This window comes from Lontra canadensis, unplaced genomic scaffold (assembly GCF_010015895.1).
Source record: "Lontra canadensis isolate GAN:19392208 unplaced genomic scaffold, GSC_riverotter_1.0 scaffold15, whole genome shotgun sequence".
Taxonomy (NCBI): domain Eukaryota; kingdom Metazoa; phylum Chordata; class Mammalia; order Carnivora; family Mustelidae; genus Lontra; species Lontra canadensis.
The window spans coordinates 3,054,101-3,079,527 of record NW_022631009.1 but is presented as its reverse complement, the minus strand read 5'-3'; the positions used below and the strand labels follow the sequence as shown (position 1 = coordinate 3,079,527).

At 34.1% G+C, this 25,427-nt stretch overlaps 1 protein-coding gene across 3 annotated transcripts in view; it reads right to left on the bottom strand.

Moving 5' to 3' along the window:
• Positions 1–25,427, bottom strand: part of TAF2 (TATA-box binding protein associated factor 2) — an 89,520-nt gene that overhangs the window by 35,122 nt on the left and 28,971 nt on the right. For all 3 annotated transcript variants that reach the window (XM_032858421.1, XM_032858422.1, XM_032858423.1), the window contains 11 exons: positions 22,845–22,980; positions 21,652–21,806; positions 20,863–20,977; positions 20,410–20,519; positions 18,290–18,355; positions 16,814–17,066; positions 15,004–15,144; positions 11,804–11,914; positions 7,210–7,403; positions 6,452–6,591; positions 3,285–3,354 (listed from right to left, as the gene is read on the bottom strand). In XM_032858421.1, coding sequence (XP_032714312.1) covers positions 3,285–3,354; positions 6,452–6,591; positions 7,210–7,403; positions 11,804–11,914; positions 15,004–15,144; positions 16,814–17,066; positions 18,290–18,355; positions 20,410–20,519; positions 20,863–20,977; positions 21,652–21,806; positions 22,845–22,980 — 1,491 coding nt within the window. The remainder of the gene's footprint in view (positions 1–3,284; positions 3,355–6,451; positions 6,592–7,209; positions 7,404–11,803; positions 11,915–15,003; positions 15,145–16,813; positions 17,067–18,289; positions 18,356–20,409; positions 20,520–20,862; positions 20,978–21,651; positions 21,807–22,844; positions 22,981–25,427) is intronic.

Sequence of the window (25,427 nt, the reverse complement as noted above, 5' to 3'; positions counted from 1 at the left end):
TGGCTCAGTCAGTTAGGCATCCAACTCTTGGTTTCAGCTCAGGTCGTGATCTCATGGGTTGTGAGACTGAGTCCTGTGTCAGTCTCTGCACTCAGAGGGGAGTCTGCTTGGTGGTTATCTCCCTTTGTCCCTCCCCCACTCTCTCTCTCCCTCTCTCTGTCTCTCAATAAATAAATAAATCTTAAAAAAAATTTTAGTTTTTATTGAAGACCATTTCATCATTAGCTTAAAAATCAACCAGGGCCATAAAAATAAAATGCTGTGTTTGGGGTAGGAGAGAATAATGCCAGTGACTATAAGACAGACACCAATATTTACCCATCTTTAAGACTAAGAATTCTATCCAATCAATAAAGCAGAATATGGTGGATCTGTACCGTAGTTACTTAACGAGTTTAAGAAAAAGTAATAGATTGGTGGTTGCAGGGGAAAGGGGGGCAAAATGGGTGAATCAGGTCAAAAAGTACAAAACTACAATTATAAGTCACAGGGATATGATATACAACATGGTGTCAATAGTTATTAATACTATGTTGTATATTTGAAAGTCATTAAGAGAGTAGATGTTAATAGTTCTTATCACAAGAAAAAAAGTCTGTGATTACATATGGTGATGGATGTTCACTGAACTTACTGTGGTGACAATTTCCCAATATATACTAATATTGAATCACTGTGTTATACACCTAAAATTAACATAATGTTATATTTCAATTATACCTAAAAGAAAAGAAAAAGGGAGAAAGAGTAATGATGGGAACAAAGAGAAAAGGACAGAGTTCCTATTCAAACTATTAAAAACAAAGAAGAAACACAAAAATATGGACAGATGTGCCAAGATACTAAATACATACATACATTAACTGTTACGTGGTAATACTTCTAGCCTCTGACAATTAACATTAAAGATTTTTAAAGACACGCTGAATTTTTTAACTATGAATAGAACTATGGGCTAGATGATATTAAGTACAGAATAAGAGCTTCCCTACTACTGATGATATAAATGAATCAGATTAACTAAGAAGAAAAGTGTCAAATATAATCATGAAGTGTATCTTTAAATAAGGTTTTCAGTTCAGACTGTAAATAACAGTACTCTTGAAATTTGAATGCTATTAATAGTTCCACAACAGAACTTCAAAAACAATCATTCAGGTTGTATAGTATATAACTTAGAAATACAGAGACTTCAAATATTATATAGTACTACAATCTGCTAAAATGATCTTCAAAACACAGTTCCATGATCTCAGAAATACACGCTTTAATGTCAGTTTTGATGTTGTGAACTGAAAACATAAATATACACGATATACTTTGTTTATACTCTATTTTTAATTTCTGTTCCTACTTGCTGTCAGTAGGATCTTATAAACTTCCAAGTGCATGAACTCCTGTCAGGTAAGAGATGAAGCTGGTTTCCTGCTTCTCCTCTTTTATCTGAATATACACCTGAGAACAGATGATCATTTTATCCACATCAACCATACCTTTAGTACACATCAACCAGAAAGAAAAATTATTTAAAATACAATTTAGATCACAAATCATGAACTATGAAATATTAACAGCAAAACTTTGCATGAAGATACACATATAACAGGCAACATTTAAAACAGTGAAATGGGTGCCTGAGTGGCTCAGTTGGTTAAGCGTCTACTTTCAGTTCAGGTCATGAACTCAGGGTCCTGCAATGGAACCCCACATTGGGCTTCCTGCTCAGTGGGGTGTCTACTTGTCCCTTTCCCTCTGCCCCTCACACTGCTCATGCTCACTCTCTCTTGCTCTGTTCTTTCTCAAATACATAAAATCTTTAAAAAAAAAATAAAGTTAAAAAAAACAACAACACTGAAATGGTTAGAGTTGAAAAAAAGACAGACAGAAATTAAACACTGAGATAAAAAGGTCCCTTAACCAAGAGCTCACTGCTACAACCCATCTCAAAAACTAACACTGGTCAAAGACAATGTCTTTATTAGGGAACTATAATCTCTTACATGGACTCCTCATGCCCTGACGCATTTCAGTAAGGGTAGAGAGCAGTTTGCCTGTACGCCTTTTTGGAAGAAAACAACTATCTGCCAACTTACGTGTAAAGCTGAGTAAGACAACATCTCTAGGTTTATGTTCTTGTTTCTAGTGGGCATGACTATAAGTTACTTACCACAAGTCAAATTTTATTTTATGAAGTCATAATCTTAAAAGAAATGACAAAAATTTAAGTGTCTCATATATACAAAGAAAGGAAGACAGAAAAGGTAAAAAATTGAATCCTATTCAAATAACTATGAATTATATGTTAATAAAAAATACACTATGAAGATCCTACTTTGCAAAAAGAAAGCAAGAGAAGTAAAGGAAATGAAGACTAGAAGAAATACAAAAATGAAGACTTACTAAGTCAGGACTGGGATTTTCTTCTACTTTCCTCTTATACTTTTTAAATCCCAGGTCTGTGTATTAAAAATGGAGATTTTATAGGAGATAGAAAGAAACAAATGGGATACACCAAGACACTTCTCTCAATGACTTGTAAAATAGACTGAATCAATCAATACAGATATAAATTCGGATATATAAGGGATGTACCATGTATACTACAAACTGTTATATAACCTTTTCTTTGAATTACAATGGAAGTTGTATATAAAGTTGCAGGAAATGAACTTTGCTTATTAACAATGTATTTTTTAGGGACCCCTGGGTGGCTCAGTGGGTTAAGCCTCTGCCTTGGACTCAGGTCATGGTCTCAGGGTCCTGGGATCGAGCCTCACATTGAGCCCCACATCGAGCCCCGCATTGGGCTCTCTACTCAGCAGGGAGCCTGCTTCCTCTCTCTCTCTGCCTGGCTCTCTCCCTACTTGTGATCTCTCTCTAATAAATAAATAAAACCTTTAAAAAAATGTATTTTTTAATGTATTAAAAATGTATTTTTTTAAAGGTTTTATTTATTTATTAGAGAGAGAGAGAGAGAGAGAGAGAGCATGTATGAGCTGAGGGGAATGGCAGAGGGACAGGGAGAAGCAGCCTCCTTGCTGAACAGGGCTTGATCCCAGGACCCTGAGATCATGACCTGAGCCCAAGGCAGACGCTTAAACAACTGAGCCACTCAGGTGCCCCAGCACACTAAATTTTTAAAAAAGCACCTTAAAAAGGACATTAATACATGTATAACATATTCCTCTTTTTTAAAAAAAATAATAAAAACTTGTTCCATGTATAATCTTGAAAATTAGTTTACTTTAGGACCTGCAAAATCAAAATACAGCACAAAAACTAACCTTACATAGGGTACAGGGTCACTCTGAATCATATTAAGTAGCCACTGCAGTTCTTCATAACTCCTGTCCACTGAAAATAAAAATAAAGAAATGTATGTTTTTAACTATAACAAATGAAATAATGAGTGACAAGGAGAGATTTACGCTTAGAATTTAGGGCAATGCCTTGGCTGTATTTTAAATCAGAGTTGAAGGCTGTCGCCGAATTCTTACATTTTTTATGAACAGGCCACTTTGTAAAACTTCACTGGTATTGTGCTACATATAGCCAAAACATAAAACAGGACCAAGTGCCTATTTTTCACTAATGCTCAAATCAATGACAAACACAACATAAAGCAAATTATAATTTAAGATCCCTAAATTAGATGAGTAACTCTAAATGGACAAAATATACTTAAATAAAATAGGAAAATTTGATACCCATTGGTATCTCGACTATGATTACAGTATACCATATGAAATACTGTTTTTACCCAAGTGGTTCCTTTCACTTAAGACTAAAGAGCAGTCTTAACTTAATAAGATAACATAACATAGTGCTATAAATATAAATGATCTGGATAAAAACACTCATTAGCAATTTCTGTTCACCTTTTCAACAAGTTACGTACGCTTTTATGATTTGAAAACCTTTACTATCAGAATTTTATTTCTGATCTCTTCTATTTTTTCACTTTCTAATGATCCAGATATACGGATAATACTAAAGCACCTCTCAATTATACTTATTAACTTAGCATTCTTTTGGAAATCATAATATTAGCATTCTATTTCATTTCAGGTAATACTAATTCATGAAATCTTCATATGTGGCAGTAAACATCATTCATGTATTTTGGGGAAGAAAGTTGGGAATACTGGCGTATTTGGTATATCTCAGGATGTCGAGATTTCACAAACTGGTAAAATGTCCAAACAAAATAGGAGACTGATAGATTACATTATTTTTACTTGAGGAAATATCCATTAAAACAAAATCACTATTTTCACTGCCATTTCTTTTCTTTTCTTTTTTTTTTTTAAAGATTTTATTTATTTATTTGACAGACAGAGATCACAAGTAGGCAGAGAGGCAGGCAGAGGCAGAGGGAGAAGCAGGCTCCCTGCCGAGCAAGGTGCCCGATATGGGACTCGATCCCAGGTCCCTGGGATCATGACCTGAGCCGAAGGCAGCTGCTTAACCAACTGAGCCACCCAGATGTCCCTTCACTGCCATTTCTTAAGAGAAAGATTTATTGTTACCCTCAATAAAAAGAACAAATGAGGGGAGCCTGGGTGGCTCAGTGGGTTAAAGCCTCTGCCTTCGGCTCGGATCATGATCCCAAGGTCCTGGGATCGAGCCCCGCATCGGGCTCTCTGCTCAGCAGGGAACCTGCTTCCCTTCCTTTCTCTCTGTCTGCCTCTCTGCCTACTTGTGATCTCTGTCAAATAAATAAATAAAATCTTTAAAAAAAAAAAAAAAGAACAAATGACCATCCTTTCTGAACTTAGCCCAACATATATAATATACACTATTTTGTTCTACACCTTTATAATTTCTGACTATACACACACATACTTCTATTGAAATTTATAAAAAAATGATAAAGATTTGGGTAGATTTCCTCTAATATGTAAAAATTAACCAGTATCTATTAAACAACTTTGCTCACTCCTTCCTCTCCAAAGTCAGAAGAGAAGTATAACATACTCTAACTTCTTTACTCTTCCCAAATTTTAGCATAAATCTGGAATTCTATATGTAAATTAAATTATAGAGTTCTTATATTTGCATATTATTTTTTAATTTTTTAAAAGATTTTATTTATTTGAGAGAAAGACAGAGCATGAGCAAGAGGGGGACAAAGCAGGGAGGAGAGTGGAAGCCGACTCCCGGCTGAGCGAGGAGCCCAAACTGGGCCTCAATCCCAGGACCCGGAGATCATGACCTGAGCCGAAGTGAGACCCTCAACCGACTGAACCACCCAGGCGCCCCTGCATATTATAAAGAATTATTTTGGAGGGGTGCCCAGGTGGCACAGTCAGTTACGCCTCTGACTCTTGGTTTTGGCTCAGGTCACGGTCTCAGTGTCATGCGAACAAGCCTTCATGCGGCTCCTGCGCAGTGTGGAGTCTGCTTAAGATGCTCTCCTCCTCTGCTCCCCCCACCCTACCAAAATAAATAAATCTTTTATAAAAGACAAATTATGTTTGCATTAAATTTTCTAACCATGCCATTAACAAATATTTAAGCTTAGTTCTAGTTTTGTTTTGTTTCTTTTTTTACAGGCATAGTCATTCATCACTGGGTCTTTCATTTCACACTTTCTTCAATCTTGAGTTATTATTTGATTCACTTCTAGCTCAGCTGAAAATTCTTTGGGAATTTTGTTTTAAAGAGTGTTACAAAGGAGATGTACTTCTAAATCTTTAAGACTATATGACTGACAACCTGGCAAAAAGAGAAGGTAGGATTGCACTTTTCCCTAAACATTACATTAGCCCTTTGTTCACTATCTTTTGAACTCTTCATATTCTGAAGAAGTCACAGGCCACAGGTAAATCATTATTTTTTTATCCTGTACAATAACTAGGTTCTGATATTCCTAGGAACTTATACACTTTTTCTTTAACCTTAAAATTTTAAATTTTATCAGATTTTAGCTTAAGAAGTTTTATTTTACTCTTTCAAAGTATTCTATTTTGGATTATTGTTTTTCTTCTACCTGTTCTATTCTTCTTGACTGAATTCTTAATATTTTCATCTCTTTATTTTTCTGCCCTGTATATCTTTAAATGTCTTGAATACACAATATTCTCTTAGTCACTTTCTGCTCTTACATTTTTTTCAATCTCATGAAGCCTGTTCTAAGGTACAAGATGTTTTCTTGAGTCCTCAGTTAGAAACTTCCCAAAAATCTTCTTCTAGTTTTAATAACATGTAATTAAAGCTATAGAGTAATACTACTGACTCCTTAGAAAGACCAAAGATACCTATCTCTAATTTTATTCTTTTCCCTCACTTATTCTTATGCAAGTTCTACATTTATCAAAAATTCTTTCTAAAGAATTTAAAATTTAAAAACCTATTATGTAATAGGAAATCCCAATAACTAAGATGGCTTTAAATATTTAATAAACATTTCCTTCTAAAATGATATGCACATACGCTTCTAAAGCATTACCTTTAGTATAATCAACGACTGCTTCCAAAGCTGCTATCCTGATGTCCACAAAGTGGCCATACTCTGCATAAGATTTAAAAAGAGCTGGATCACTTGGAACATGTCCATTCTTCTGAAGCACTCGTATGGCTCTCAAACAACTAGGAAAAAGAGTACTTGCAGTTAAATATTTCCATAAAAATATATTGAATCAAACTTGTTTCCAGACATTAGGAATCAATCTGTAACAGCAAACTGAAATGCTGATGTGATCTGAATCTTTTAATTTTGTAACATTAATTTTATGCAGTAATTTAGTCAACAACATCATAAAAGTGAGAACTGATGATATCTGAACTACTGGATCAACTTTTTTTTAGCAAACTCCTAAAGAAACAAGCTTTTAATAGCCATATACAAACAAGTTGACAGAACTAAAGTCATCTAAATAAGAAGCTTAAATAATACAGAGATGTTTATACTATATCCAATGGGATAAAAACATTTTCCAGACATCAAAAATAATGCTATGAAGAACTTCTGATGACATGAGAAAGTGTTGTGATAAAAGAATATAAAAATTTATATATATAATATGTATCACATAATTAAAAATGTATTTAGTTACAAGATGAAAAAATTTAGAAGGCAATTCTCCAAAACACTAAAAATACATCTGTGATGGTATAATGATAAAGGATTTTAATTTTCTTTTACTTTACTATATTTCCTATAATTAGAATAATTTCTATTATAAAAGCAAGTAACTTTTATTATACCTGACAGTGATGGTGTGTCTATAACTTGGAAGAAGTTTTTCCATATTCAAAAACCTGGTGATTTCTTCAAGAATGAGTCTCACATCTGGATTTAAGTTGTCCAAAGTTCGAACTTCATTATTCACACTGACTGCTGGCGTAACAGAGTTGGCAAGGGCATCGATCATTTCAGCACGATAATAGTTATCTGAAAACTAAGCCAAAAATAATTGCAAGAAACAAAATTCACACTTCTGTTCAAAAATTAATAAAATACTTATAACTTCAAAACATAATTTATCAGAAAACATACGCAAGTTCTTGGGTAATTATTTAACTATGTCTTTTGTGTAGTTATTCACTAGGAAAAAGAGTAACTCACTAATTAGTAATACATTAGTTTACTCAACTAGTATTTACTGCATATAAGAGGAACCTAGTTAGATTCCTCTCAAAGGAAGACCACAAGCCACAAAGCCTACTGGTAACACACAGCTTGAAATCGGCTGTTTAGCTCTATTCTCACATATAAATTTATAATCAAGAATCACCAGATATTTAAGGAAAGCATCAACATAAAAAAGGAAGACCAGAACAAACAAAAGGAAGAAAAGCAACCTGTTGGAAAGAGTTTGCAAGGAAAAGAACACTGCTAAGGGGGAAGAAAATCCAAAATCTATCATGAACACTGTCTGAGAAATAACTGAAGGTATGCCTTCCAACTGCATAACACATTTTAAAAAGAAAAAAATATGCAGAGATTAGAAAAAAAATGCAGAGATTCAGAATCAAAATTAAATTGGAATATAAAATTGAAAAAAGTTCCTTAAATTCTAAGCAAAAAGGAAGATACAAAGTAAAAAGAAAAGGAAACTAGGCCTGGTGTAGAAGATATAATAAGGTACAAACAGGAGATCTAGCAAGAGAAGCAGAAAGATGAGAGGAGACAACCATCCAAAACAATTTCTAAATCCATATCCCAGTCAATTCCCAGAGAAACAATTTATTGAAAGCAATCTAGGGTGGCTTGATTTAGCCTGGGAATTTGAATATGGAGCAATTAATTTTATCATCAGTGGGAATATGATACAGTTTTATATCATTGGGAATATGGTACAGTAACACCAACTGCCAGGGGACAGAGGGGGAGCACCTGTCCCCTGTGACTTCCATGGTGGAGGCAGAAGTTCACAATGACAGTTTTAACAACAGAATCCCAACACGTGCCTATGTTCAGATACTGGGCAGAAAAAAGTAAGGCACACACAAAAAAACAAAAATCAAAGAAAAAAATACTCCACACATGTTCACTATGGACCAAGTTTTGTTTTCAAATCATTTTCATGATTACAAAATTAATCACTAAAATTTTAATCTCTAAAAGTCCTATCTTTCCTTTGGAGCCAGGGAAAAGAATCATGGATTTTTGTCAGCCTAATTTTGTTTTAACATTGTGGCATTTATCAACCTTTTCTTTTCCAGGTTCTAAGTCTTGTTTCCAATTTAGAAAGACCCTTTCCATTCAGAGATTATTCAAATTACCAGTTTTCTTCAAATATTCTGATCGCTTCATTATTACCTTCTGATAACTACTTTGCCAACAAAGCAAGAGTCCATTTACTTAACCACTATTTCTGACATAAGTAGTCTAATCACAGAATGAACCTGGAAATTAAAAATAAGATGGGGGAATGGGTGAACTAGGAAAACCAAAAAGATTTAACATTTATCCCTCTGACCACATCCAATTTTCACAGCTACTATAATCCTAACTGAACAAGCTAGATTATCTGATCACCTTAAGGTTATAAAAGACAAAGAAGAAAAAATAATTTGCAGAACACATGGAAGGTAGAAGGTATTCGGTATAGCAAAAATTCCTACAAAAAACAAAACAAAAAAAACCCTGAAGGCATCAGTATCAGTGTACTATTGCAAAGACTGATGTTTTTAACAATGATCTTTGGGAATCAGGAATAGTTCAACCCATGTTCTGTGTACTGTAATTAACAAAACAGAAATTCCATAAGCATATATTATTTATTAGAAATTCATATATATGTATAAGAGATTATCATAGAAAATGGCTAATAACTAGGCTTTAAAGGGGTTTAATTTCAGACTTCTTGAAAACTTACCCAGAGTACTAAATTTCATGCTCTACCCAGTTAACGAGATGTTAAAAAATTTTTAAATATTTTCCACTGATTCTCAACTTCTTTTTGGCATTTCTACACATCTGGCTTATTACCCTAAGGTAAATCTTTATTAGCTTCTAATCTCCTCAAAGGGAAATTGAGATAATAGTCTCTATCTCAGATATCTGATGAGAATCCTATTAGATTATACATATTTTGGTACTGGCCATGGAACACACAAAAAACAGCTTATTTTATTATTACTATTGTTATCATTATTGTATTTATTCTATCCTTAATATCTTCCAAGATTAGTATGCTAATCTTACAGCCACTAACTATAACACCTGATTAGCCTTCTTCTCAAAGTTACAAGAAATTGAGTCTTACTCTGTTCTGCAAAAAAACAATGGAAGTGTAAAATTTCGTAATGTCAGTATGCTCCTTACAAAATCCTAAATGATGACATGGATGATAGCATCATATAAAGTAGCATAGTGCACTAAAAAGATCACCATTAGATGGGTGGCAATAGCTCACAGCACAATTCCCAGATTACACTTACTGTTAATTTTCAACTCTCGACCTCTGTGTTCTTCTTTCATTTGTCAACTCCAAAATAAGTAAGGTTTAAAGAAATTAAGGTAGATGAAATCACTTTACAAAGTAAAAGTACTATACTGGGGCTACCATGATTTTAATTACATAAGCAACCCGCCAAAACAAGAACTGACATAAACAATTTTACAAAGTATTTCCCCCTTCCATCTGAATGTAATTTTGATTCGATATCATCTGAAATTCTAACCTTATATCTTCAAATAAAAGAAATTCATGTGAGAGGAAGAAAGGAATACTATAAATCAAAGTCAAAACAAACCAGAAGGCTAGGAAAGAATCTTATAAAAAAATTTTTTTAAAGATTTTATTTATTTGACACAGAGAGAGAGATCACAAGTAGGCAGAGAGGCAGGCAGAGAGAGAGGGGGAGGCAGGCTCCCTGCTGAGCAGAGAGCCCGATTCGGGGCTCGATCCCAGGACCCTTGGATCATGACCTGAGCTGAAACCCACTGAGCCACCCAGGCGCCCCTAAAAATTTTTTAACAGTATTCAAAAATGGAAAGAAAAAGTCTATCAACTATTATGTACTTTTAAAGTACTAATTTTTAAGGACTCTTTTTAGCTTAAATCATTTGAATATTATTCTACAGACTTGAGGAAAAAATGGTCTTCCTGATTTTCATTACCATTCACCATTTTTTAATAAACATACTTGTCACTTTTTCCTTACTGTTGTGATGTTTCATTAACTGTTCATGATTTCGACTTATCTGCCATATCAGATACATGTGTCTTTACATGTCCTGTTCCTTCTTCCTGGAATAACACTGGGAAAATCCCATTCATCTTTAGGACTCAGTTTGAAAGTCACCACTTGTATACAAAACTTCCCTGAGTTTTTCTCTCTATACCCTTTGGAAGGCACTACTTTCTTTGAATTGCCCTAGAAAAGTCTAAACATATTTCTACTATGGATGACTATTAACTGCTTACTTCTCTGATTTCCCCATTAGGTTGAATCTGTGAGGGTCCAGAGTCAATCTGTAAATACAGCAGTTGTTCAAGAGATGTTTAATGAGTAAACATTAATAAATTAATTAATAAATTAGTAAATTCTGGATGCCATCTACCAATTCTTTTTCTGTTTAACACAGTATATTGCCTAGCACAGCATGTATTTTCAAAAACATTTGCTGACTGTTAGAATTACAAGATGAAATGATTTTGAAGCATAGCACTCAACTGCTATTTGCTAAATAAATTAATAAACATACATTATAGTAAAAAGTTAAATTTATTAATGAACAAATTATCCCTGGAGGGAACTGTTTTCTGTGTATCACATGGCAATAGAAAAAGGAATAAAAAATAACTGGGCTGTCAGACTTCCCCAAATCAAGTTTTAGTTGGCTTCCTGAAATCTGATACACTACTATTTCCACATTGCAACAGGTATGAGGAACATGCAAAAAAAAACAACTAATTAGGGGCGCCTGAGTGGCTCAGTGGGTTAAAGCCTCTGCCTTCGGTTCAGGTCATGATCCCAGGGTCCTGGGATCGAGCCCCGCATCGGGCTCTCTGCTCGGCGGGGAGCCTGCTTCCTCCTCTCTCTCTGCCTGCATCTCTGCCTACTTGTGATCTCTGTGTGTCAAATAAATAAATAAAATCTTTAAAAAATTTAAAAAAAAAACAAAAAAACCCACAACTAATTAAAACAAACAAACAACTAATCTTGGGTTGTCTTCCACTGGTTATTATAATAAATCATATTTGTGTATTATGTAACAAATATATACTGTATATAGTCTCAAGAAATTACAAGTACCATGGACTCAACAATGATTTCACAGTCTAAATATTTCTTTAAGAACAAAATGTCACTAGGTAGTTTTATAATATTCGTTAAAGTATCTTACCTTATTTTTTCTGTTGTCATTGTACTTGATTAAGTCTAAAATGAATGTTAAGACTTCTTTGGGACAAAGGTTGTGAACATCTCTCAATAAAGCCATTGCAACTGGCATAGTCTACAAAAAAAAAAAAAAAGAAAGAAAAACTTTTTAAGCATATAATAACCTCTTCTGTTACTACAATTCATTTTAGTACATGCAGAAAAGGTTTACTCCAGGACTGACCTAGGTATCTGGATGGCGCTTAACCCTCTAATTCTCACCCCTTCTCACCGGGAACACGTGATACGTTGCAACAGAGAGCAGAGTGACAAACCAAGGGCGGAGTAGTCAGTAGCCTGTGTGCTTATGTCTTCATTCCGTGAAGTAAAGTATATGTCATTATTAATTATATAAATGCAGTTCTGTGTCTTACAGTGGAAAAGGAATGGGTTTTAACACTAGACAGACTATTCTTCAAGTCCTACTCTACTACCAAGACGATTATTTTAGCCAGCTGCCTAGTTAAGAGCCTTGCTTCCTCACAACCATGTTTAGGATCAGATGACACAGTGGCTGGAAGCATGAGACAGACAGGAAAGAGATCATGAGTCGGAGAGACACTGATTCTGTAGTACCACCCCACTCTCAACCTAAAGAAAAATGGTAAATTATCTAAAATCCAGCTTAACTTTTCCCTTTCCAGATTTTCACAGGGAATTTTCCTAAAGAAGTGGAAACCTGACTCACACAGTGGTAAACTTTACCAGTAAAACCAAGCTATTTAAACTCAAGAAAGAACCACAGATGAAGTCATCACAGTCCTCAGTACCCAGGGAGATTTGGACTATGCTCTCATCTGATTCAAACTAACAGCATCTTCCAAACTGCAGGACAAAAAGGAGGGTAAGCTCCTTTGCTTGCATGAAGGAGTAGAAGCGGTAAGACCGTCAGTGTTACCACGATGTAACAAAAGACAGTATTCGTGCCCTAAGAACGGAAGGAAAGGCTCTTTTCCACAGAAATACCTGTCCTATGCCTGTTCTGCCCTTAAGAGACTTAGGTTTGACTTACAGTAATCTTTTCTCAGTCTTTTCTGGCACCAAAGTATTATGTGAAAGAAACTGGTCTACAAGCATTACTTTTCCAACTTTTTTGACTGCAAGCCACAATAAGAAATACATCTACATCCCAATCTACACACACACCAATGTCATGTATACTAATTAAAACCACAAACACTTTATACCTACCCTTATAAGATATGTTGCCTTCTGATACTGCCTACTATTTTATTTAAAAACAAACAAACAAACCAAAACTTACAAATTGATCTCATCCCTCTCACTAATGGGACACACCTCCCAATATGAAACACAATGTAAGGTATATGGACACAATGGCACAATGAAGGGAACATTCTGGGTAGACACAGAAATTAACTTGTCTCCATACCATGGATTAGTGAAATGGCAAGAGAAAGCTGAGCAACAAGTTAAGTACTAGAGAATGTTCAGTCCTTTAAAATGACACGCCACCTAGACTTCTTTGATCACACCAATACTGGCTTTCCCAAAACCTGGTTCATCCTGAATCTGTTCTGCTGATGAAATTCGCTCTAATTATACCATGACTTCTATTTTCAGTAGGTATCTCCATGTGGCTGGGTAATCTTTTCCTTCTCCCACTGTCACATATAAATCTCACCTTACCTAACAATCCCCTCAACATCTATCATTTCACTTCCACTTTACTTTCCACCTGCCTCAGAAAAAGGAATGTTCTTATCTTTTCTAAAATAAACCTCCCAACTGTGTCCCACCCACTCCTGTATCTTTAGAATTGACTTCACCTTCTCTTTTTTATATTTACTTGCTCCCACTTGAATATTTCATCTCACCCTTTCCACAGATTCCTTTCTCTGTGCCAAACATGCCTCAAGTTTCTTCTTCCTTTATACAAAACTAACCCACTGCTTTATCCACGACAAGGCTTTCCCGCACTCCTTAACACCAAAATCATTAAATAGGCTTTGTTAGTTTTTTCTACTTCAACTTCATTCCTCTTTCTAGTTTGATCTACTTAATCTGAACTCTGCCTTTATTACATATTTTGTTTTTTTTTAGAGAGCATATATATATATATATATAGAGAGAGAGAGAGAGAGAGAGAGAGGAGGAAGAGGAACAGAGGGAGAGGAAGAAAGAGAATCTTAAGCAGGCTCCACACCTAGCAGAGTCTGATGCAGGGCTCAATATCACGACCCTGAGATCACAGACTGAGCCAACCAAAATCAAGAGGTGGATGCTTAAATGAGCAAGCCACCCAGGCACCCCTGCCTTCATCTTCATCATCATCATCATCATCATTAAATCAGTCAAAACATTTTACAGGTGGTTTGCAAATTGCCCAAATGTTGAAAATCCTGCCATTCCCATATCCCTTCCTAAAACAGTGATACCATCACACCACTGTGACTTTCTATATATATATATATATGTGTATATATATATATATATATATATAAAATTTTCTATCTGATATAGTGTAAAAACACTTTATATACTTGGTCTATTTGATTTTTAAAAAGACAAATTTTACAATTGAGTAAACTGAGGCTTACAGGGTTAAGAAACTTATCCATGTGTAAACTGCTAGTGAGAGCAGAGCTAAGACTGAAACCAGAGATGGGTACTCTACTTGTCTGTTTCAGAAGGGCTGTCCACATTCTGGAAGGACTACCATCAGAAGGACTCACCCATACCTCCACCCCCTATATGAGCAACCAAAAGGTCAAATTAACCATTTCTGTTTACTTCAGTATAAATGTTGGTAGTTACTTACACACAGCTCATAATCTCAATGAATAATCAATTAAAATTTGGGGAACTTATTTTTTTTTTAAGATTTTGATTTTGAGAGAGAAAGAGAGAGAGAGCATGAGCAGGCGAGGGGCAGAGTGAGAAGCAGACTCCCCACTGAGCAGGGAGCCTGAATCGGGGCTGGATCCCAGTACCCTGGGATCATGACCTGAGCCGAAGGCAAACACCTGACTAACTGAGCCACCAAGTGCCCCTGGGGAACATTTTGAAGAACCAAAAATAGAATAAAGGCAAACATTTTATAAAAAAGTAAACACACCTGTTATTTAAATAGTCCCCAAGTTAAACTGAGATACACAGATAACAGCAAAAAACAATTATAACAAAGTAGAAAGTAAACTGTACCTTTTGTAGAAAATAGCTTTGAAAGCTCATAAAGTTGTTTGTTTTCACAATGTTTGGACAAGTTTTGCAACAAAACATTCGAGTAAAGAGTGACTTCATGGCTGGTGGTCCTGTCCATGTGCTTACCATTGAATTTGCAATCTGCAAATAATTATAATGAAGTAATTTCCATTACCACTGAAAAGATATTTTTAAATAAATAAAATAGCTTCTTAAAATCTATTAATAAAATTGGATTTTTCAACAATTTCAATTCTCAGAAATTTAATAATTTTAGCCTTTTATTACCATTTCCAAAAAAAATTAACTCACCTCCCCCCCAATTCTTATGTACACTTATATTTTCTGTAATTTCTAAGTTGGAGCATTATGTTTAAAAAAAAAAACATATTTGCAAAAGGCTTTTATTCTGAATAAGTTTGTCCTTTTCATATATGAAAATATAATTCTAACACTTCAAATTATCAAATAGAATCATCACCATGAATTTTAAATAAGGTTTTAAAGTCTACCCTAAATGAAAAATAAGCCAAGTACAGTGCTAATGTTTAAGTCTGCAAAATGTTCTAGAGAAAAACCATATATTGCTACTGAAACTTTTAGAGTATATAGAAATTATGTCTAAAAAGAATAATTTATAATTTTAAATAACAGTCTATAATTTCATGGAGCTGCTAAGAATTTAGCATGCAAGAATCACAAAGATCTTTATAGAAGCTATGAAATTATATCCTTAGCAGATGATCTATCAAAGAATACCATGTTGTCCCTCACAATCTGAGCAGGATGTAGCAATTTAACTACTCAATAGTGACCATTAAAGACAAAACGAATCTAACCATTATAATCTTTGGAAATGCTGGGCAAATGGATTTTAGCAGTGAGGAAGTCAGGGCAGTCACTAAATGCGAATGAACCTATATCAAGATTTTTTTTAAATACCTGAAACCCAGTATTTCTGGCCAAATTTTTGTCTGCGTTTTTCTGGTTTTCATTTGTTCTACCTTCAGTTTTTTTGCATCTAAAGAAAAATATTTAGTTTTCTTAATAAATTAACTTTTCTAGCATGTGAAATTGTAGAACCTACCATTTTAAGTTATATATCACTAATATTGGTTACTAAACCCAAACCAACATGAAATAATCACCACACGGACTAGTTGAGATGAACTGATTTCTTATGATATTTAACGTAAAACACTACTCAAACTAAGGAATTTCTTGACAAATGCATTCTGTGCTTTAACAGGATGGGTTTGGCAATTCAATAAAATGGTGAACAATCCTCTTTGAATTTAAAATCTGACTTTTGGTTTGACAAATAAAAAAAAAATTTTTAAACCTTGGTTTGAACTTCTGGTAAAGTTCATTCTTTTTTTTTTTTTTTAAGATTTTATTTATTTATTTGACAGAGAGAGAAAAATCCCAAGTAGGCACAGAGGCAGGTGGGGGCGGGGGGCGGGGAGGCAGGCTCCCTGCTGAGCAGAGAACTGAATGGATGCGGGGCTCAATCCCAGGACCCTGAGATCATGACCTGAGCCGAAGGCAGAGGTTTAACTCATTGAGCCACCCAGGTGCCCCGGCAGTTATAAACTTTTAATGCATTATCTATTTTCAGATCAAAATATTTTCCTTTTGAATCAGTCTTATAAACATATTTGGAAAAAAGCTTTTTGAGGGACCAGCTACCAAGTAAAATTAAAGACTTCAGTAAATGCTAAGTCATTATCAGAGTTTTTTGGGTTTTAGTTTTTGTTTTTGTTTTTTTAATGCAGTAATCGTGTTTTCTTTCTACTATACATCATCTCACCTTTGCGAGGCAGAAGCAAGCGGACATTCTTACTCGGTAGAAACACTGCTCTTGTTCTAATATGTCAGTGAGTGCAAGGCGAGATGCTGGCGTAGGGAACTTCTCTAAGGCCAGAATGGACTCCTGCTGTGCAACGACGTCCCTCTCATAGCGGAGCTGATACTGCCACATGAAATCAGCTTGCTCAAATTCTACTTTCCTCAGCACTGACATATCTGGGTCTATCCTTATCCACAGCAAAGGGGAATCAGCACTGAAAGAAAATAAAATTTTTTTTTTCAATTTTATAGAGTTATAAAATAAAAACTAAGCATTTATTAAACAGATTCTCTTCTCTATGCAACACTTAAGACTGCCTGACTTTTACTGTATTTTTTTAATCACACTGACAACATTCTCATTATATTTAATATATTTCAAACTTTCTCACAATAGCTAATCTTTACTAATCTTACTTAAAAGATCCCTCAAGGATAAGAAGACAGTGGTCACAAAAAAATTCCATCTCAAAATATTAATTTGGGGATTTTGATTTGTGCTTATATAATGTGAAAAAAAAGAATGAGATCAAATGTCTTCATTCCATGGCCTACAGCCTAACTGACTATGGCTATAAACGCCATCATTTCTTGGAATCAATCTGTGACTAAGAAATGAATTTATTTTACTAAACTAACTGATTTTTAATACTTTTTAAAAAAAATGTTAGATTCATGATCATCTTTTTCAAATAGCAAGTTCTGAAATCATAGTTCAGAGGCATATCATGAATTTATCCTCCCATACTTGTCAAAGTAACTCCCAGTTTAAAAAAATCTAGTCTATGTCAACACCATCATCAAAAGGACACTACCTAAAACACTACTTTAATTCACCAAATACTAGAGGGTGCTTACTACAAGAAAGGCACTTGATATGGAAAAAGTATATAAATAGCATATAAACAGCAGTAATATTTGGCAATCAAGCCAGTAAATAATTACTGGATTATTTATTATTATATAGATATTATATAGATATAATTAAATAGATATTTAATAAAAAAAACACAGAGGCACAATATGGAGCAAAATTAAATCTGAGTTATAGTATTTTTAAAAATTAAACACTGCCAATCAGTAAATACTACCACATAAAATTTAGAACAATGATATTTAAATTGTAGTTTGAAAGCACGGGGAGCCTCAAAATGCCCTGAAGCCTTGACCAAAGACAAAAAGAACCTGGATCATCTGAGAGCTCCCTAGAAATAGACTATCAGGACCCACTAGTGAAGCACTAGATCAGAAACTGTATATTAAGAAGATCCGCAAGTGACTGACACGCACATTATAGTTTGAGAAACACTGCACTTCTATGGACTTTCAAAGTTTTAAAAGCAGCAATTTCAACACATTTACATACTTTTAGGAGTGTGGAGTAACGAGACAAACAACAATGCATATAATATTACATCCTTAAACTCAAGTAACTTACTCCATCGCAGAAAGATCCATGTCAACTTCTTCTCCATTCATGAGTGGAATTTTTTTCTTCTTATTCCTACATTCAGGGAGAAGTTAAGTTTACAAACTGTGACATTTTCAATTCAGAAAGGAGATAAGAAGAGCTGAAGTTCAAAATAAAAACTTCAGGCAATGTTGTAAGACAGCTTGAGGAAGAAGGGATAGTGAATGTAATGGAATTTAAACACCAAAAAAATCTATTTTGAAGCTGAAGGGATTGAAGTCAATGATACTGAAAGCTCTTCCTGATGAAAGCTTAACAAAAAGCAAAAATATATAGCTAAATGCCAGGTTAAAACATAAATGTACTTCTAAAAACTGGTAATCTGCAATTTTATACAGAAAAGATCAATCTATCAACAAAGAAATCCTTTATAAAAAAACTGAAAAAAAAACCAGGCCTGAAACGAGACAAGAAGCAAGGAGCTATCCCATACGAAATGAAGTATGTGGTTAACTACAAAACATCTTAACAATATTAATTAACATGTACAACTGATCAATATGAAAAAGATTTAGGATAAGTCCTCCAAAAAGCAACTGCTTTCATGCAAATTACTCTTGAATGATAACATCTACTGGATATACACTAAAAACTTGGGAGACTACAAATTAAAATAGGAACAGAGAACAGTCTTCCCATGTTCCTCACACCAAAGAATACCCAAAGGACATACTGTTACTATAGAGAAAAAACCCTGAGGAAATGTTATGAAAAGGGTAGCAATAGGATGTTCCCAATTTCCAAGGCAGAAACAGAACAAAAGGAAGGGAAATTTCAGCCTGAACTAAGAAAGAATTTTTGCAGAGAAAAAATGGTTTCAGGGAAATTTCACAGTCAAGTTTCTCAAGGCTGTCACAATCAACTGACATCCTCATCTGTCTGACATGACCTCAATGTAGTCGTGACTGTAAAACTTCTGTTCCTGAAGTTCTGATATTACTACACAATCCTCCAGCAAAGCACAAAAATGTTCCCATCTTTTTATTCAGAATGAATGCTAATGGCTAACAACAGTGGTAAAGAAAAAATATACTACATTGAAGATGAACGGTTGAATACTTTATTATTTTTTAACATATAATGTACTATTAGCCCCAGGGGTACAGGTACTTTTTAAGGAAAATGACAATGTGCCTTTTTGAAAAACAACAAAAAGGTATTTTTGTTTGTTTGTTTTTTTGTTTTTTTAAGATTTTATTTATTTATTTGACACAGAGAGAGAGATCACAAGTAGGCAAAGAGGCAGGCAGAGAGAGAGGGGGAAGTAGGCTCCCCGCTGAGCAGAGAGCCTGATGTGGGGCTTGATCCCAGGACCCTGAGACCATGACCTGAGCGGAAGGCAGAAGCTTTAACCTACTGAGCCACCCAGGCACCTCAACAAGAAGGTTTTTTAAGGGGCACCTAGTTGGCTCAGCAACTCCTGATCTTGGGGTCATGAGTTCAAGTTCCATGTTGGGTATAGGATTGCTTAAAATAAATAAATGAAGGAGCACCTGGCTGGCTCAGGTGGAGGAGCATGTGACTCTTGATCTCAGGGTTGCAAGTTCGAGCTCCACGCTGGGTATAGAGATTACTTAAAATAAATAAATTAAAAAAAAAAAAAGAAGAATGTTCTGTAAAGGCATGGTGATACAGAGAAAAGGAGAAAGACAAAGTAAAGAAAATGCAGGGGCTTTTTATGACATAGGTGTTCAGTGCCTTCCTTTATATTTAATGATCATTTCCCCAATATTTACTATAGATATTAATCCAATAGGACTAATAAACCAAGCAATTTGCCTTGAATTTTTCCTGGCTCCAAAAAAAATCAAACTTCTATTCCACCTCCCAATGACCCTACAAAATAGATTCTTAAATCCAAGTTTTTAAATTAATTAATTCGAAGAATAAAAATGTCAAGAACAGAAAGCAAATAAAGAATATTTGGTAATACCAACTTGAAATAGAAGGAAGAAAAAAAGATACCAGAGAGTATGTTCTTTACTTAAAACTTAGGTATATATTAGGATTTTTATTTTGGCATTTTAATCCGTGAGACTTACAGTTTAGTTATAAACTGCAGTTTAAAGTTATGATTCAATGCCTACCTTCTGCTTTTGGAATGACAGGGAATATCATGTTTAAGGCTGTTTTCTTCAATTTGCAACGTATGATTGAAAGATCCATCTAACTCCTGCACTGTCACTTTAAGTGGTCCCTTTAAAAAGAAACAATGTTCAAAGATAATGCTAGAAAAATATCATATATGTATTCTTACATGTACAGGTATATATTTCAAGATATAAAACAGTACTATGGAAGATCTGTATCAGGAGACACAGAAAGGTAGTTGGTACCAAAGGAGGGGAGAACTGGGGTAACCTGTGTCCCCTGAAATCTCCATCATAACCTCCATCATTGATAGTTTGTGTTTTCTCAATTTCCACCTTTGCAAACAAAATCTCATTGTATCTTCTAATCAGTTCTCCACCCATAAGCGCTTCCTATATTGAAATGGGGAAGAAAGCAGTAAAAAAGGCCATTTGGAAAAAAAATCTTACCACATATTTCTGAGTTCCAGGGGATGTATAATCTTGCTTTATTTCTAATTCCAAAACATTTCGTTTTCTATTAAATGCAAAACTTCCATAAAATTTTACCACTCCACTCTGGTCTCTGCAGAATTGTAAAGGAACTTTTGAATTCTGAGATGAATATGTACTAAACAAAATAAATGACTCATTACAGTAGGTGATAACTTTCAGACACATTCTCACCAGTTCAAGGCCTGAGAACAAATTTCAGGGTAAACCAGGTGGCAAAGTATTCAAAATTTTTGTGAAAACTGTTTCCCCAGATTTAAACAAAATTTCTGAAATATTAACAAATTTGAAAGAAATAAAACCACTGTACTGGTTTATTAATATAATAGTGCTTTGATATGAAAAAAATGTAAAAATTGAAAAGTTCCCAGATAGCACTTAAGTTGTGCCAAACCCTAACCACATCTAAAAGCCACCAGACTGCTACATCTAACGAGCCGTCCTCCAGGTCTGTCTGGTGGATTATTCACCTCCCCCACCATCAAGCCTATTGCAATACTCACATACTAAAAAGCAATTCAAAATATGCCAAATTTTATAAGCATAAGCATATATGTGTGTATATCTCAATGATTAATAGGCACCTCAGCAGAAATGATTTACAGTTCCTAGTTATTTCTACTACCATTTAGCAACTTAAATAGTTCTTCTCCTTTGGTCTCCCAAATCTTTCTTTTGCCTCCTTCCCCTGACACATATAACCTTATTCCCTTCCCCTCCTTGGTGAGCTGCTACTGAAAAGGATACACCCACTGCTTTATTAAAGGCTGGATGTCTTTGCCAGAGACATTTGAGATGGATTTCAAAAATCCAGATGTGGAAACCAACATCTGACTCCACATATGTGACTGGAACTTCTGTGATGAAGCAGTACTAGCCAAACTTAGCAGTTTATTGAAGACCTGTACGGATGAAAAGGTCATTTAGTATGTTTGTGTAACACAATATACATTGTTTTTAATTCTGTACTATACCCATTTTGCATTATGACTTAACTATAGTCAATTACAAAGATAATACATTTCACATCTTACTATATAGGTAAAACTAGTTAAAGACTATTAGCAATAAAAGCATGCAAAGATTTAAACAGCCAGACTATAAAACTGTTCTTCCTCAAAATATAAGTCAATTTTAATGATGTCCTAGCCAAACAATGAACATTGTTTTTAAGGATTATAATAACAATAATATATAACACCTATAATTTATTGTATCATGAACTTTCAAAGAAACTAAACATTTAGCAAGTTGAGAACACTCATTAAGACTTACACAGCTCTACAAGTTTCTTTATGGACCATCTCTCATTTAATATTGCTCCACTTTAAAGGTAAGGTGAAGGACAGAAAGATTAAAGAAACTTAATTTTAAGGTAAACATAAAATGCTTTAAAAAATTACTAAAAAAATTTTTTTTCACTCACCTGATAACAAGAATGTTATCACTGGAAAAAAAAAATAGCTGACCATTTACAATACATCTTGCTTCTACTACCTCAACCACTATATCTCAACTATTTACACCAAAACTTGCTTAAAATATATGACAGAATTTAATAGTAGCAAAAATAAACATCTTTTAAACAGGGTTGGGTTTTTTTATTGAAAACACTTGTAAGTGGCAGTTCACCCTTAATATTTTAAATAATGCTAAACACAAAATCATATATACAAATAGGTTTTACTTTCATTCCTACATTCTAATTTTATATCCATGACAATCCAGCATTAAATGGGTTAAGTATTGATACTCATTCTACATCTGAGGAAACAAATGAAAAGCACTGATTACTTTGTGAGCAAACAGCTAATTAGTAACAGAATTCCTGCTACAACCCCAGAGGCCTGACTCCTATTCTACAAAATAGCATTCAGATTATACATATAGAACGTATCTTTCTTTGTAACTGTTAAGTCCTTAACTTCAATACTACTTACTTGTAGCATGAATTCCATACTGATCCTATTTTCAATCAATCTCATCACGAGGTGAGCTTTACACTGAAACATAGTGTAGTATTCCCAGGAAAGTGTATGTGGATGTTTTATTGAAAAGTGTAGATGAGATGCCGGACTAAAAATATAAACAACTGTACTTAATAAGACAAATTTGTGTTAAATAAACAAGTTTCACGGCCACATCATGATAATATAACTCAGTAATTTCTTAGCATGAGAGCAATACAAGTAGGAAACTTCTAAAAATAAATTTAACTGCAAGAAAATTAGGAGGTTTCATGAAAAAACAAAGGAAAATTTTAATAAAAACACATCCAAGCTCCTAGATAAGAACAGTGTCCATATTTTCGTGCTCTCCAAATTCATCATTATAATTAATATAATTCTAACCAATATCCCAAGGTTAAACCACATACACACAAAAAATTCCAGGTGCACTACATAACAAAAACAATTATAAAAGTACTAGAAGAAGGAAAAAAATTTCTTGTCCTATTCTAGGGTGGGAAAAATCTTAAAAAAAAAAAATAATAATAACTAACTAAATAAATAAAATCCAGGGGACAAAGACCAGACTGACTAGGTAAAAATTCTAAATTCTGAAATGATGATGATCATCATGAAAAGAAAATCATTAAAAGAAAAGTACTGTCTAGTAAAAAAAAATATATATATATAACATATATGAACACTTAAGATATTTAAAATTTTTCACTATTTTAAATAATGCTGTAGTGAATGTCTTTTTACACATGTGCAAGTATTTCTGTATGGCAAATGTCTAGAAGTAAAATTTCTATTTCAACAGAGTGAGAAATACAACTACTGAATCTAAAAATCATCTATTTTAAATGGCTATTTAATTGGTACCAACAAATTACCCTTCAAAATTACTGTACCAAATTACACTCTCACAATTAATGTGTAAGGGTAGTCATTACACTTGCTTAATAACATGGCATATCGAAATTTAAAGTATTCATCAATTTGGCAGTTACACAGTAACATATGTATGACTGAACTACATTTGGTAATGCCGTACATAAATAAAGGCACACACACACACACAAAAATGGTTATGGCTATTTCTAAGAGGAACTGGTGGGAGGGAGGTATATTGCTTCCAGACTTTTTTTGCCTTTAAAAATTAAACATACAAGAGCTAAATAAATGGGCAGAACCGAAGTAAGAGCCTTCAGTGTAAACAGTATTTACACACCATGGCAATGCTCTAATCATATGCTGGGAAACTGCCATATAGCAGGCAGTCAGGAGAAGAAAGTGAAAGGAGCTAGTATTTATGAAACTTGATTTCAAGTAATCCTCACAACCAACCTGGTTAAGGATTATTACCGTCATTTTACACATTAAAACACATACACAAAAAGGTTATGCGATTTTCTATGATCACAAAAATATTGACAAAAATCCAAGTTTGCCTAACTCCAGATTTCTATGCTTTCCTAAGAACTTACTTTTGTCTTGGTGACCATGCTACAACAAAGAAAAGGCTACTGGTTATACAACTTTAAATTTCTTAATCTCTGTGGTGATTTTTTTTAGACACTGGAGCAGCCTGGTTAATCTTATACGTCCCCTTTTGAGAAACTGCTTTCATATGCACAAAATACAATATATAGAATTACACAGAAAACCAATTGTAATGAAATGCAGTTATAAAAATATTTAAAAATTATGATATGCCAATATATGTGCTAGTTTATTAATACATTAAATAATGAGATCTGGCAGTGGTCTATTATAGTAATATTGAGGTGGTGATAAGTGCAGAGTATTTCAAAATATCTGCTAACAATTATAACATGACAGGAAAAGATCTATGATTTCTACTGTTGACAAAGTCACAGATAGTACTGTCTGTTGCCTACTTGCATAGTTAAGGAAAATATAAAATGTCAGCTAACAATGAGTGAAAATACAGAAAAACTTTCCCACCCATTTCAATCCACATTCCTTTAGGGAATCCATGGACACTAGAACAAACAAGACTGCCTGCCAGTACCATTATTTTGCTGTAAGTGGCTGTCTTCTTTACAGGGATTTGCTACACAACATAAGGAGAGAAAGAGAAAGAAAGAAGGAAGGTAGAGAGGGAGGGAAGTAAAAGGAAAGAAGGGAAAAAGCAAAGAATAAGTAAGTGTCTAGGTAGGTGACCATTCAGACAAACAGGTATAGATTGGATGTCTTGAACTTGAAATTACCTATTTAAGAAAATAATTGGTGGTCCATAAGCAAAATACTTGTTCCCATTATTTTTAAACCTTTCTAAGAACAGTATAATATACTAGCATCTGAAAACCAACATGGAAAAGGGTAAAGCCTTATATTTTTTCAGAGTCTTTAATGTTTAAATCCATTTGTAGCCATCACATGCAGTAAAAACAGTAAAGTAAGGAAAGAAGTAATGAGAGTATTACCAGTATTTGTGGTTTCAATATTACATACTATTATTTTGGTCTGTGTGGGCCTCAACACACATCCCAAGTAATCCTCAAAGACTGAACCCATAATATAAGGTTTATAATACCACCTCTGAAAAGC